Source organism: Temnothorax nylanderi, unplaced genomic scaffold (assembly GCF_030848795.1).
Source record: "Temnothorax nylanderi isolate EJ_2023f unplaced genomic scaffold, tnyl_v1.0 TNYL_tig0317_pilon, whole genome shotgun sequence".
Classification (NCBI taxonomy): Eukaryota; Metazoa; Arthropoda; class Insecta; order Hymenoptera; family Formicidae; genus Temnothorax; species Temnothorax nylanderi.
In genome coordinates this window covers 145,667-159,606 of record NW_027249379.1, presented here as the reverse complement: position 1 = coordinate 159,606, position 13,940 = coordinate 145,667, and the positions used below count along the sequence as shown (strand labels likewise).

Below are 13,940 nucleotides of genomic sequence, written 5' to 3'. Positions count from 1 at the left end.
GGATGGAGCGGCGTGGGGGAGGACAAGGTGATAATTTGATAAGACATCGGGAGGGGTTGCTATGGAGACGATACAAAACCCAGAGCCTCGACTGAGGCAGGAGCCCTCCAGCAGGCGGCCTTCTCTCCTTCGTTCGCTCTCTGTTTCTCTCTCTCTCTCCATCCCCGAGAAACCTACTCCTTCAAGACTCCGTTCCATCAACCGGGAGACACCGAAGTGTCAAGTGTCCTGCCGCCACCACCGCTTTGCGACTCCCTCAACTTTTTTGCTCCGGTCTCCCCAGTCGCACGTAGGACTTCGACGCGTCCGACATTGATGCGTATGTCGAAGATAAACACGCATACAAAGATACCAAAAAAAAAAGACAAAGGCTGCTACGAGGATTGCGTCTATGTCATTGATAATAATTTGAAGTGCTCTTTGGATGCAAATGACATTTTAACAAGATCACTCTCTTCCTTCCCTCAATGTGATTCTAAATATAAATAATCTAATTCTCAAAAATAGTAGTTCTCTCAAATATAGAAATTATTATAAATGCCCGAGAAAAATATAATTAGTAGCACGATTTTTGCTGCTTTAATTTAAATCGAACGAATACTTTTGTCATTCTAGATACAATCAGCAGTAGAAATATCCACTTCGTAAAATAAGATTACCCGCTTGTGTGTCTTGCACAGACTCCACGTTACGTCACGGCAAAGTTCCATTCCAAGATTAGGGAGGCCATGATACCACCCCGAAATCGTGGGAGCAAGGAACGTGAACGTTAAATACAGAAGAGACGGGGGGTGACCCCCGAAAGAGACATTACGATTATTACCGAGCGAAACTCGCAATGTGGGACTCGGCATCCCTGAAATGCATTGGCCACATGTGCTATATTCAACTGGATCCTCTCACAAGGACTCGGTCCAGACGGTTTGCTGCATTATTTATCGCACGAACTTGCCGGACTAATTGATCCCTTACGTCCCCCTCGATAACGATACCCATCGGAATCACGAGCGCGATTTTCGTATAACATACGCGAAAGTTAGCGAGCTGTCCAAAGATGGGATAATAGCGTTCCAAGTGAATTCAATTCGAGAGTAATTTTAGCATTTTCGTCCGATTGAACAAAGCGATGTAAGAATACCAGATTAGAAATATAGTTTATGATCATATTTGTGTATGCGGAACTCTAGTAAATGAAATTATTATAGCCTTAATAGAAATTCATAAATTTACGTTGAAATCGTTTATAAAATCAAAGTCGACAGTAACGCAATACTTCCATAAAATATATTTTACCGGTATAATAGCTAATGATTTATATAATAGATATCAATGCACTAATTTTCAGTTTAAATATTTTCTACAGCTACATGAGACAGATGTGGTTTGTTATCGGAAGAAATCGTTAAATGAGAAATCGATTATTTGTAGATTACTTACCGGTGTGTATATAAGTGTGCTTTTTCATGTCGCTCTTTTGGTGGAATCGCTTGCCGCAGAATTGGCAAGGATACGGTCTCGTGTCCGAGTGTATTAGAAGGTGAGTGCTGAGCGTGCTGGATCTCTTGAAGGCTTTACCGCATTGCTTGCACTCGAACACTTTCTCCGCGGAGTGCACAGCCCTGTGCTGCGTGAGACTGATTTCGTGGCCGAAGGTTTTGTTGCACAACTCGCAGGCGAATGGCCGTTTACCGTTGTGTGACCGCCTCGCGTGAACCTGCGCAAAACAATATCTTGTTATTTCAAGATAATCCGATGTACGAAATTCAAAACAATCTGCGGCACGACAGATAAGTGTCTCATTGATAAAAAAAATTACATGCGTCAAACTTAAAATTATTTTTTCATGAGTACGTGCGAGATAACTTCTCTTAGTATAATATGCACGTATTTAAAATAATACAAGAATTATTTTACGACTCTAACGCGGATGTAACAATAAAGAGACGTTATTTTCATTAAAATTATTGCAACATAAAAATTAATTATCGTGACGATCAAGTTGTCAGAACGAACGCGGATGAGAACGTCAGCGCCAGCAGCAAATCAGAAATGAATCAAAACAACTAAATCCGGAAAAAAGTGCGCGTCGACCGTGCATATGTACCTCGAGCCCATGCGGCGTGCTGAACATCTTGTCGCACTTGACGCAGCTGTAGACATCGCCGAGCGGATGAGGATGGTGTAACCCGTGCGCCGTGTGGGTCGAGTGTAGCCCCGGGTGAGCCGGATGAACGCCGCGCAACAACGGGTGCAAGTGCGGCGGCAGAAGATGATGCGGCAGCAGCTGGGGGTGCAGGTACGAGAGAGGGTGATGCGGATGGGGCGGCAGGAGGCCGCCCTGAAGGTGCAGCGGCGGGTACAGGATCGACGAGCCGGGCGGCGGCGGATGGGCGCCCATGGAAGCGGATTCTCGATGCGGCGACGCGTTCTGCAGGTGTGCGGACGGTGGGTCCGGCCTGAGGAGCGCCGAGACGCTGAAACTGTCGCCGGATTTCTTCGGCGGATGCGATACGGGCGACGTCGCGACGCTGACTGGCGACGGCGACGGCGTTGACGACGATCGCGGCGGGCTCGAGGTGCCATCGTGATCGTCCTCGTCGCCGACCTCCTCGACGTCCACGTCGACCTCTTCCTCACCGACGTCGACGTCCACTTCGGCATCCCGGCCCTCGGGCGGAGGGGAGTCCGGGCAAGGAGACTGAGACGGCGAGGGACTCCTCGTGGCCGGCGAACCCACCAGACGACCGACTCCGAAAGATAGCCGTTCTGCAATATATCGTTCAATATGATAATTAAATTTCATATCGCATTTGATTATTCCTAATTGGATAGATGATCGATTTTTATCAATCAGATTTTTATCATAAGTCAAAAAATTCAAGTTCAACCGTTGATCGTGCAAAAAGAAATCGCGGTGATCATCCTGCATAGATTTTGCACCATCAAGCAGATAGACATTTCGTAATCGATAAACCAGAGTTTATATACACCAGTCACAAGAGCATGATGGCCAATGATTGGATGGAACAGCGGCTACGTCACGTATGAGAGTACGCTAGGTGCAGAGGAATCCGAAAAAGGAAGGCCACGTATAAATACAGTTTCTTCTGGCGAGAGGACCCGGCCGGAATGAGATTTGAGTCACGTACTGGGCCTTTTTTTCCTAGCGTGCTGGCGCGAGGGTGTTTAACGGACGGACAGGGCACGAGAGGTCGTGACAGGGTCTCATGTTGCGCTAACGAGGTATCGCGAGGAGAGAGCCGAATAGTGAGGTGCCGAGAGCGAAATGTATTTCCGCGACGTTTTCGTGTGAAGCAGTGTCCTTAATGAAATCCCTCGCGCCACCCTTTCGGAATATTTCATCCGACGCAGTGCCATAAGTCGTGATTAACTCTCGTGTGACGGCGTGAAAAGGAATCATCCTTGTGTGTGATAAGAAAATATTTGATGGCTAATAGAAATTTCAATATTCTAACTGCACCTTTGTGTAATATTATAGTTGTGAAGTAGTACAAAAATCTATTATGCGTTAATGTCCTTTTGTTAATAATTAATGTGATTATCTATTTATTTCTATTAGATAATATGTCACGTAATTACGGCTCTAATATCCCATGGCTGGTTAATATACAACGAGGAGATTAAACTTTTATCATTATTGAAATATTAAATTAATATTTTCACGATGACAGTTGCAAATTACATATCGGATCGCAATTTCGGTATCACTTGTCAATCGGAATTTACTGTATTCTCTGATTATCAAATCGATGATTTCCGACGCAGCTTTGATTTGTACGTCGCGTCATTTTATCTGTTGACTGCCTCAAACGAAATATGATTCAATCGTGAATATTTTTGATGTATTTGTTCGATTAAACGTGAAGCATGTATTTATTTCGTTATTATCATTTAACGAGTATTTTCGGAAAAATCTAGATTTGATTTCAAGATATGATTAACGCGGAGATGGGCAAATTCATTTATTGCATTGTTTTGGGTAATCATTTATATATTTCAAATATCCTCGAAAAATATCATCGTTGCACTGTAAATTAAATAGTTACAATCAATGTTGGTAAATTTCTAACAATTAAAAATAGATTGCAGTAACAAAATCATAAATAATTTCAAATATGTTTTCTAAAACTAACAAAGAAGAAATGGATTTTGCTTGCAAAATCCTTGCTTCAAATAGAAAAAGACAATGCGGAGAGATTCTAACGTCAAAACCGTTACAATTTGAGGTTGAATTATGTCCAGAAACTATGCGCGGCTTGTCTAATAATCAGAGTTCGCTTCGACCGTCGTGATTTACGGCATCGGATGAATCGGAAATCGGGCACGCGTATACGTGTGCACCGCGTCTCGCCACGCGAGAAAGAAGGGCGGACCTCGAATCTATCTTGCAGCCCCCCTTTCGATCGCCCGGCAATTTCGGACCACTCATATTGCGCCTCTCGCACACACCCGGTATATTATATTTATAATCCGTGCGCGCGACACGCGGTCACGTGCCGGGCCTGTATGATGCACCGCGGTGTCGGCTAATCGCATTTAAAGCTCTCCGCGAGCCCCGTCGTTGGGGTCGATTATTATCATGTCTCCTGGTGGCTTTGCAATCGAATCAAAATACGACTCGAGTCAGAGTGGCCTAATGTAATGAGAAACGCGCCTCGCGCGCGCCTGCGGGGATCTGTCCGAGGAGACAGATAGGTACTTTATTGCACACCGGTCAAAAGCACAAAGGAAAAACGCAAAAAGGAGCTAATGAAATTGCTAATATTACATCCGAATTTTTTTCCTGCTTCTACGACGACTACGACGACATATATTCCAAGCAACACGTTATCCTAATAAATTTAGAAATTATACATTTGCATGATTACTTGGGTATTATTTGATTAACATTACTGAACTGATCAAATTAAAAGATTCTCAATTTTGGAAATAAATTTAACAAATCGTGAACTGATAAATTTCAAACACATGTTAATAGCAAATATTTTTGTTAATTCCTAATTAAAACGTTCTCAGAGAGATACGCTTCGTGAATTTAATCTTAAGTGGATAATTTAATCTTGTGGACGCTAAATATAAATACTTTGAAGAAAAATAAAGTCAACTAGGAACTTGAATTTTGTGACAATTGAACGAAAACAATTCTATTTCGTCGCTCGCGCTTCATTGTCAGGAAGGTACCAGAAAAGCGAGACGAGAATGAGCAAAAAAAAGGAGGAAGTTCGGACAGATGTGTCCCGCGGCACGATAGGAAGAACTGCTTACGCAAATGCTGCGTCTGGGTCGACTGGAATGCGCTAAAAACTGACGGTGCAAACCGCAACGAGAGAAAAACGGTCGGCGACCGTCCGGCAGATGGGTTTAAACTTTGGTCCGGGTTCGACGGGATCTCCGCATGCCTAGACGTGCAGTTTACGCACACGTGCATCTCTGACACTGCATCGAGATGCGTGTCACGTGGCCCTGTAAGCGTAGTTTTCAGTCCCCCGATACGGTGAATGAAACTTCTTGAATCGACTACGCGATCGTTTTTGTTACGACGGTTCCGCCACTGATGCGCATCCGCCATGTTCGCGTAGAGTGCTCGGAGTTGCTTATCGGGACGAGCAACGACAAAGTTTCCAGAGTGTAGCTGCATGCCGTGCAAACCCGGTAGCGAAACGAGCCAAAGTAAGAACATGTCAACTTGTTTATTAAATATTACGTTACTCAAGTTATCGTACCGAAAATAAAATAATTCTGCTTATATTATCGTTACGAAGCAAGTTAAATAAGATGTTTTAAGGAGAAATTAAAATTATACAATTGCAGATATCTCTAAATATATTTCCAAATAAAAAGTAAATCTTAAATAAATAAAGGAAAAGTGTATTATTAAAAATATTTTTAATTCACATACATTTACTAGTAAAATAAATCATAATCTATCATCTTCAATCTAAATCAATTCAAATTTAAATCCTTTCTCCTTAATTCCGATTTTTTTTTTCGTGAGTACACCCTGATATCATTTCTCGTAATTATTGAGGGATTAACTTTAAATAGCCACTGACGGCCGGATGAAAAATCCGTTTTTGAAAACCCACATCGCCCTGTCACTCGGCTCTATTGACGCCGACTGCGCGGCAAAGGTCACGCGTATTCCTTTCCATGAACCGACATCACGGAAGGGGTTTGAAGTGTATAACGGTTCTATATAGCGGCAGATCGCTACGCAGTAAACGACTGACGGACGACAGAAGATTAAAGTTGGCCGTTAACTCGATCTAATTGTTCCCCCCGGCTTGGCCTTCCTTTATTAATCCACGTCCACAACCATTTTCAGTAACGTCATCCCCTTGTCACGAGTCCTCTTATCGATTCGCAGCAAGAAACGTTTGGATACACCGAAATCGCCGATCGAGTTTACTCATTAAAGATATCTCGCATATCAATCAAAGATGTAAATCAAAATTTTGCTTCCTGTGTATACTCGGAAGTGAAGTATTATATAAATTCCATTCCAAAGATTGTTTTCTTAACATTCAAATGTCATGTACACTATTTCAAAATTGTAAACTTATCTTCATTATTGATATATAATATTTGTATTCTCAAATCACTCATTTAAAAATCCTAAATAAATCGATGACAATATTGACGTTTATCACATAAATGTTGAAATACTTGTTTACTGTCGAGACAGATTGTCGAGATCGTTGAAGAGATTTTTACTCCATCAACACAATATTCTAATAATGACAAATCACAAAACATTTCCGCTTTCTCGTCTTGAAATAGCTTCTATGAATCAGCATCTTCTACAATAAAGATAGCAGTGATAGTCTATATAAATAATAATATGATACTGCTCAACCAGCGCCATGTTTGCGCGACGCAAATCTTGGCAGAGCGGCGGCGGCGACGTAAACGCGACGATAAAAGTAACGCGGTTGATCTTATCATGTCTGAGAATGAACGGGGCAGCAGATGAATGGCCACGTGCACGCCCGCGCCCGCGCGCGCGGGAGAAGTAGGAAGAGAATATGCATGGGCGTTTAACATGACAAGATGTTACTAATTCAGGGTAGGTACAAGCACAAAGGAGCCGACGGACCGAATCCCTGTGCCAGCGCCTCTAATCCGCTCCAATTGGGCCGGCAGGAGCTAGAAAGGCCCATGTCCGTGCGTGGTATGACGCGTGCTACCATTTATCCCAATCGTCGACGACGACCGGTCTCGTTCTTAATGATCGGCAAATAAAAACCTGCCGTCATCCGGGCCGAGGAGGAAGCCATCGTCACAACCGGGGCGAAAGGTCGGCGCTACACCCACCCGTCTACACCTTTCGAAGAGAAAGTAAGAAGCAACGACGAATGACGAATGGAAGTATGTGCAGCGACAGTTGTGTGTATCTGAAGCGCCGCAAGCGCAGTTTCTTTGAATATTTAATGTAAGTAGAATTAAATGATATTTAAAATATACATAGTATCTGTAATAAATCTCTAGCAAACAGTGTGAGGTATAGCAAACAACAATAATCAGTAACGAGTAAACATGCGCAAAATAATATATACGATTTAATACTCGATACGTTTTAATCTGACACATCATAACAGTGAAATTTTCAATTTTGATAAAATATTTCTTTGTCGATAAAAAGCAGTATTTTTAGAATAAAATCAGAATTATTTCTACACTTTTATTTCTATATTAGTTTTTAGTTTTGAACGAGATGTGAAAGTGATATGAAATATATGATAGCGAAATATCAGAATTACTTTTTTCTCTCTCCGATATGTCAAAGTGCGAAAAGTCAAGGTGCACCTAAGTTCGACATTGAGAGATTCTTTCACTGTATTGTGACATAATTCGATTGAATATACGAACTTGTCGACAAAACGGATTACTGGCTCTTTATGCACATACCTGAGTGACTTTTTGGTAAAGGTGGCAGGCTCGTAACTTCCGTGGCATTCCCGAAAGGTGCCCACAGTCTCGGGAACATTAAACGAACATTGCATCCTCCTAAAAAAATAATATTATTACATTAAAATCGTTAAATAAACATAATATATTATATTTATTATATTAAAATTTTAATTAGGTATATATACAATAGTAATATGTTAAAACAAAACATAAATTCTTACTGATTTATAATAGCAAAGATTTTTATATTAAATATATTTTTAAAAAATTTATAGTCTCATTTTATTTTGTGTTAAAGTACATAAGAAATATTAAAAATTATACGATCATTATCGAACAAATATATCCGCCATTTAGATCTATTACGATTGACCGATTGTTGAAAGACAGTGTACGCGAAATCCGATATAAAAAGATAGTGATGCAAACGGCAAAACGATCGGGCATTCTTCTCGATCGTTTATACATCGTTACCCCGCCAGCCACCAGCGCTGCAATGACATCTCAAGTCCTGACAAATTTAGTATTCCTAGTTCGTAGGAAAGATCAACCCCTCGACAAGAGCGTCTTTATTAGAAAGGAGGAGAAACCCTCCTCTATTTATCAACCTTGCCTCGGCCATTACTCGCTCTCTTTCTCCCTGAAACCTGCATTCCTATCCCCGAACATCCGCCATCCATCCTGGTTGGTTTCTTTTGATCGTTCCGGTGGAGGATCAAAGTTCGAAAACTTCACGCCAATTTGCCATCCCGATGATTAATCAAATAAGTGAAAGTCTTGTCTTTCGCTCAGTGCAGTGCATGGAATGCCAAAAGTTATACCGAATTACGGTATATCGAATTAATATTGGCACGATTACAATGCCTATAATTAATGAATTTATAGAAAGATGACAACTTGTTTAACCATCTTTTCACAGATCAACAACAAGTAAAAAATTGAATATAAAACAATTATAATTGATAAAATTGATAATTTAATGTGTATCACACATTTTATAAAATCCGTATGACGTCATGAAGCCTTCAGTTGTAAATATAGATAAAAACATACAAAAGTATTTATTTCATTGCTCAATAATCTAAAGATTAACAATTTCCGATATCGCAGCAACGTAGAAACAAAGAAGTCCGCAACTATGCGGCAATGGGAAATTAATCACGATTACCAAGCTGCAGTTCGACCGACATACGATCGTGTTATAAATCCATGTTAGTTTTCTTCCATCTTATTCTTACACAGGTATGATAAAAATATCAAATCCGAGTTTTACGATGACGAGCGTAATCCAGAACCTATCTAATCGTTCAATTCGATCAAGCTAAATCAGATCTAGCTTTGTCTACGTCGATATCATATATATACGCGTCATTCGGTCTCTTGATTTTATGTTGAATAAAAGCAAAAATCTACAAACATCTAATCAGGAATGAATCAGAATAAAATTTTATTAACAGTATAAGTATATATAAAATAAGATTATTAACATAAGACAAAATATAACATCTGCCAGAACTTTCTATTTCGAGGTAGAATAATAAATACACTTTAATTGCATCTATAAAAAATGTGCATATATTTTATTAAATAAATTAAGACTAAATGTGTTTAAATTACGATTATATTAAATTTAATGTGATCTTAAGAAAAACCATGTTAGAAATGAAATATATCAATAATTAATAAAAACATGTTCTTCAGTAAATAATAATTGAAATTAATAATTCAAGAGAAGAAAAGAAATGTTAATAATAAAAATTTGGCAATACATTATTTCTGTATTCTTAGTTACAGAAAAATAAATTTATTATTATATCCGATATGATGCATCATTTCTGTAACTTTCGGTAATCGCTATAAAGATTAATCGATCGATAACGGGACATCGGCTATACCGAGAATCGACAAAAAAAGCGAGAGAAATCTGTAATCCGGGCAATATAGAGGACCGACTGGGATAACCTGGAGATAGCACGAAGAGATTAGACACTCCGCGCCGCGCCGCAAAGGCTGTCTCATTCTCGCCAGGATTATCAGAAATAAATCATATTTTCCTATATAGCGGACGTACCGCGCGCTTGAGATAAGGCGGTCTGGCGTAACACATCGATACGTGTGTACACACAATGCAGGTAACGCGTGTTTGTTAGCTAGCGGAGAATCGCGGCGATATCGGGCCGTTTGCTCGCGCGAGAGTCTTATCCTGGCGTAGTCCCGCGCGTACGTTTCGCGCTATCGGTCCGTCATAAATCTATAAAACGGTAAGGCCAACGTGATTTGCCGTGGAAATCACCGACAAAAACAACCGCGGCCGATCGGCAGATCCGGAGAATTCAAAGAATTCAGAGAAGAGATCGGTCTGTTTAGGACTAAGAAAATTGTCTCGCCCTGAAGGCGTTGGGTCGCAAGATTTTTCCAAACGAGGGGAGAAAAGAGATAGATACAATATCGTATACATTAGATAAAAATATACGTTGCACAATTGAATTCTAAAAAAAATCAGTATGCAAGATAACGAAAGATCGAGATACTTAAACGAGAAGAAATCCAAACACGTTTACATTCATTAGATTCAGATTGAATTCCCTTTGAATAATTAAGTTTTCGTATTTTTCTAAGCTTACTGTTAGAAAAAGAAGTACTTAAATGTCGCAAGAGATATAAATATATTTCTTTTCCTTTCGATCAACAAGGATCGGACTGTCGGCAATTCCGTAACAAGTAGACGTGTCCGCGTGCTTTTAAGCCTCTTGTCAAACAAAGGCTTCTGAGTATCTCGGCGGGGTACAAGCAGCCGAAGAACAGCCGAGTCAACCCCCTCGATGAGCTGCCCATCACCTGGCAATTATCGCTTAAACCGCTTAGCTCAACGCCTGTAGCTCGATATTATTGCGTTTAGCCTGTTACCGCGATTAGTAGCGGGGTATTAGTATATAGGCAGCCGTCTAATGCCAACCATCCCCTCTCACCTGTTGAACAGACTGTGTTGTGCACGATGACGGCACAACCCCCTACGCACCTGCACGCGCGTGTGCGTATTCGTGCGTGAGCATCCCGTGTCCCGCTTGTGCTTCGGGACCACCCGCGATCCTCGCGCGTGTGGGTGCGGACAAGCTCAGGTGTTGACGCGAGCTGCAGGAGCTACCCGCGTAAATGTCACGTTGCAGAGGTAATAGGCAGGTAATATAGACAGGATGATGACAGGCGAGAGATGGACACGGGGTGAGAGTGTCGGAGGGCAGCTACGTCAGCGAACGGCATACGGTTGGAAATGTCAAAGGCTTGTGGACGCGATATGTTTATTATCTGGAATATGGGGGTTTCCTCCGCGGAGAGTGTATCGTCGGTGCGTATTTAGGGTTTGATCGACTCGCGTGGGTGTCTCAGTCAAAATAATTGACGGCATATTGAGTTTTCAATCGCGATAATGTACATATCGTCCATAAATACGCGAATACAATTGACAGAAAGTAGATATTTAATATACTGAAGTTTGAGAAATTTGTAATTGTGCTATTGTATATTTTTATATACCTGAAGAATTCACATTAAATAGACATACTCAATTTCTCTCTGATTAAAAACTTTTAACAATTATTATGTAATAAATAATAGTAAATTTATATTATATTTACAAAGGTCTTTCTCAAAACATTTTATCTATAACTCAAAATTAGGGAAGATTATATACTTTGTATACAATTTTTTATCTCAAATCATTTTTATATATTGTACAAATATCGCATATTTTATATTTTGCTGTTTTTTTATTATACGTTGTTAATGCGAATAGAAGAGGTATTGTTTAACTTATTCTTTATTATAACAATATTATCATCAAAATTTGCTTTAAAAATACGTTTAAAAGAATATTCGGGTTAATACTTAAGATTACTAAAAAATAATATTCTGTGTCACTAACTGTTGCAGTGACAATTCAACCTCGACAGACCAGTCAAGAATTCTTACCTTCGTCGATGGGAATCTGCGGGTTCTCCTGAAGATTCTCGTTGTTGTTGGTTTCCGGCGGCAGCGGTTGCTGATGCACGAGCGACGAGGCCGGTTGTTTGGGCTTGACAACGCGAAACGCTGACGCCTCGGCAACCCCTCGTCTCGAAAAGTCTAGTGGACCCACCCCGACAGGCGAGTGTTGCTGCTGCACTTCCATCATCCTGGACCTCGAGTCCGTTCACCGTTTTACAACTTTCGCGTCACTACACACGACATTCGCATCTCCTCTCCCAACACGCTTGCAATCTCTTTAAGTGTTTCTTCAGCAATAAATAAATATACACAGTCCTTCCTAACCTGATTTCCAATGAAAATATGTCCAGAATGTCCTTTCAAGGATGTTTTGGCAAAGATGTCTGTGGGGGATTTTTTTAATCTTCGGCGACTTGTGTCTTCAGAAACAACGATTTTTCAACAATTATCGAGACTGTTTGTTGGATGCCTCATTAAGAAAGAGATGTCTCTTTTTAATCAGCAATGTACCCCAAGGGTGTTCTATGAAATCTTTTCTCAGGACTACCTGTTCGCGGACTTCATCCTTTCGAGAGTTGTCAACATCGTTCTCTCGTGATAGCGCACAAGCACTGGGGATTCTTTCGCCGGCACAGTCAAGGCACTCGAAGCTGTTTGTCAACACGTAGACGGACCCCCGTAGGACAGCTTCTGTCTGTTTTGCGATAATGAATATGTGTCGCGCAAGAGACTGGGCTTCCGGTTGTCAGCGACACTGATTTCCGTGCGGTCCATCGGCCGGACAGGACACGGATCGGAAACGGCGGAACACCGGCTCAAGCCCGGGGATGTGGAGAGACGTTAGCTGTTAGAGCGGGTGCCTCGACGCCGACTGCTGTTAACGGGTCTGATAGTGGAGAGACTCCCATGCGATGACGGCCGCGAGAGCGACGGACGTGAGCGAAGGAGCGAGACCGAGAGAATCACACGAACGACGCACACACCGTCGGCGCTTGTACGGAGAGGGAGAACACCCACATAGAAGTCCGATGCACACCAAGATTTTGGTCCCGGGTCCCGCCTCCCGGGCACGCCTTCTCAGTTCCACTCCACCCACACACACACCGGCTTGTTCCCGGGTGTACGTGGTGGTGCACGCATAAACCAACACGTGGACGATCGTCGTTCCGTGAAGGGGAGTGGGGCCGACGACGCTTCCGAACGCTACCGGGCGTCGTTGCTCCGGTACCGCGTGTGGGGTTGCTGATGGGGTTTCGCGCCTGTATGCGTATGTGCCTCCGATACGTGTATGCGGTGGATTCACGTCTGTGTGTGTGCGCGTATGTCTGAACTGCACCGGCCAGCGAATACGAGATACACGTTGCGCGCTACGCTCTCTCACCTCCTGGTTGCAGCATTATGTGGAACCACTCGGCCACCCTGATTCCACTCTTGACTCCACTGATTGATATTTGCGCGCTGCCCTCGCACACTTGAACGTACATGCACGTACGCCGGCTCGCGGCGCACGTCCTTCAACACCCATCACGATGGTGGATGCTGCTGGGCGCGAGGAGCGAACTTAGAAAATTTAGGCAACGGGGCCGAAGGTGAGAAAGAGGAGCTCGGGCTTTTATGGCCGCAAGGGTGAGCTTCGATTTTTCCTACAAGATGAGATTTCGAAGGAGATGAAATCTTCGTGGTTGGTTGAGAAGTTTCTAGATCACGTCCATCGCTCTTTCAAGGGGATTGTATACTTAGATGATATCCGTTTGAAGAAAGTAGTTTAGAATTTCCGAGTATCGAAAATTACGTAAACTTTAAATAGGATTAATGTACGATTACATGTACGATTCGATTGAAATTAACAATATTTGTAGAAAAGCAAGAAATTATAAGTGACTTTATGATTTGATAAATGACCGTATAACGATAAATTTGAAGAATTTGAAAAATTGTGTGTTTGGAAATATTAAAATTTAAAGAAATATGTATTAGATTTTTTAACTAAAAATCTCATAACAGATTTTTCGTGTGTTAGCTCA

General features: G+C 41.7%; 1 protein-coding gene across 1 annotated transcript in view; it reads right to left on the bottom strand.

The window, feature by feature from the left end:
- LOC139781128 (uncharacterized) overlaps positions 1-13,671 on the bottom strand; it is a 28,228-nt gene extending 14,557 nt beyond the window's left edge. The window contains exons 1-4 of the mRNA XM_071719954.1: positions 11,902-13,671; positions 7,930-8,028; positions 2,105-2,766; positions 1,438-1,714 (exon numbers count right to left, since the gene is read on the bottom strand). Coding sequence (XP_071576055.1) covers positions 1,438-1,714; positions 2,105-2,766; positions 7,930-8,028; positions 11,902-12,103 — 1,240 coding nt within the window. The 5' untranslated portion in view covers positions 12,104-13,671. The remainder of the gene's footprint in view (positions 1-1,437; positions 1,715-2,104; positions 2,767-7,929; positions 8,029-11,901) is intronic.
- Between the last annotated feature and the right edge of the window lie 269 nt (positions 13,672-13,940).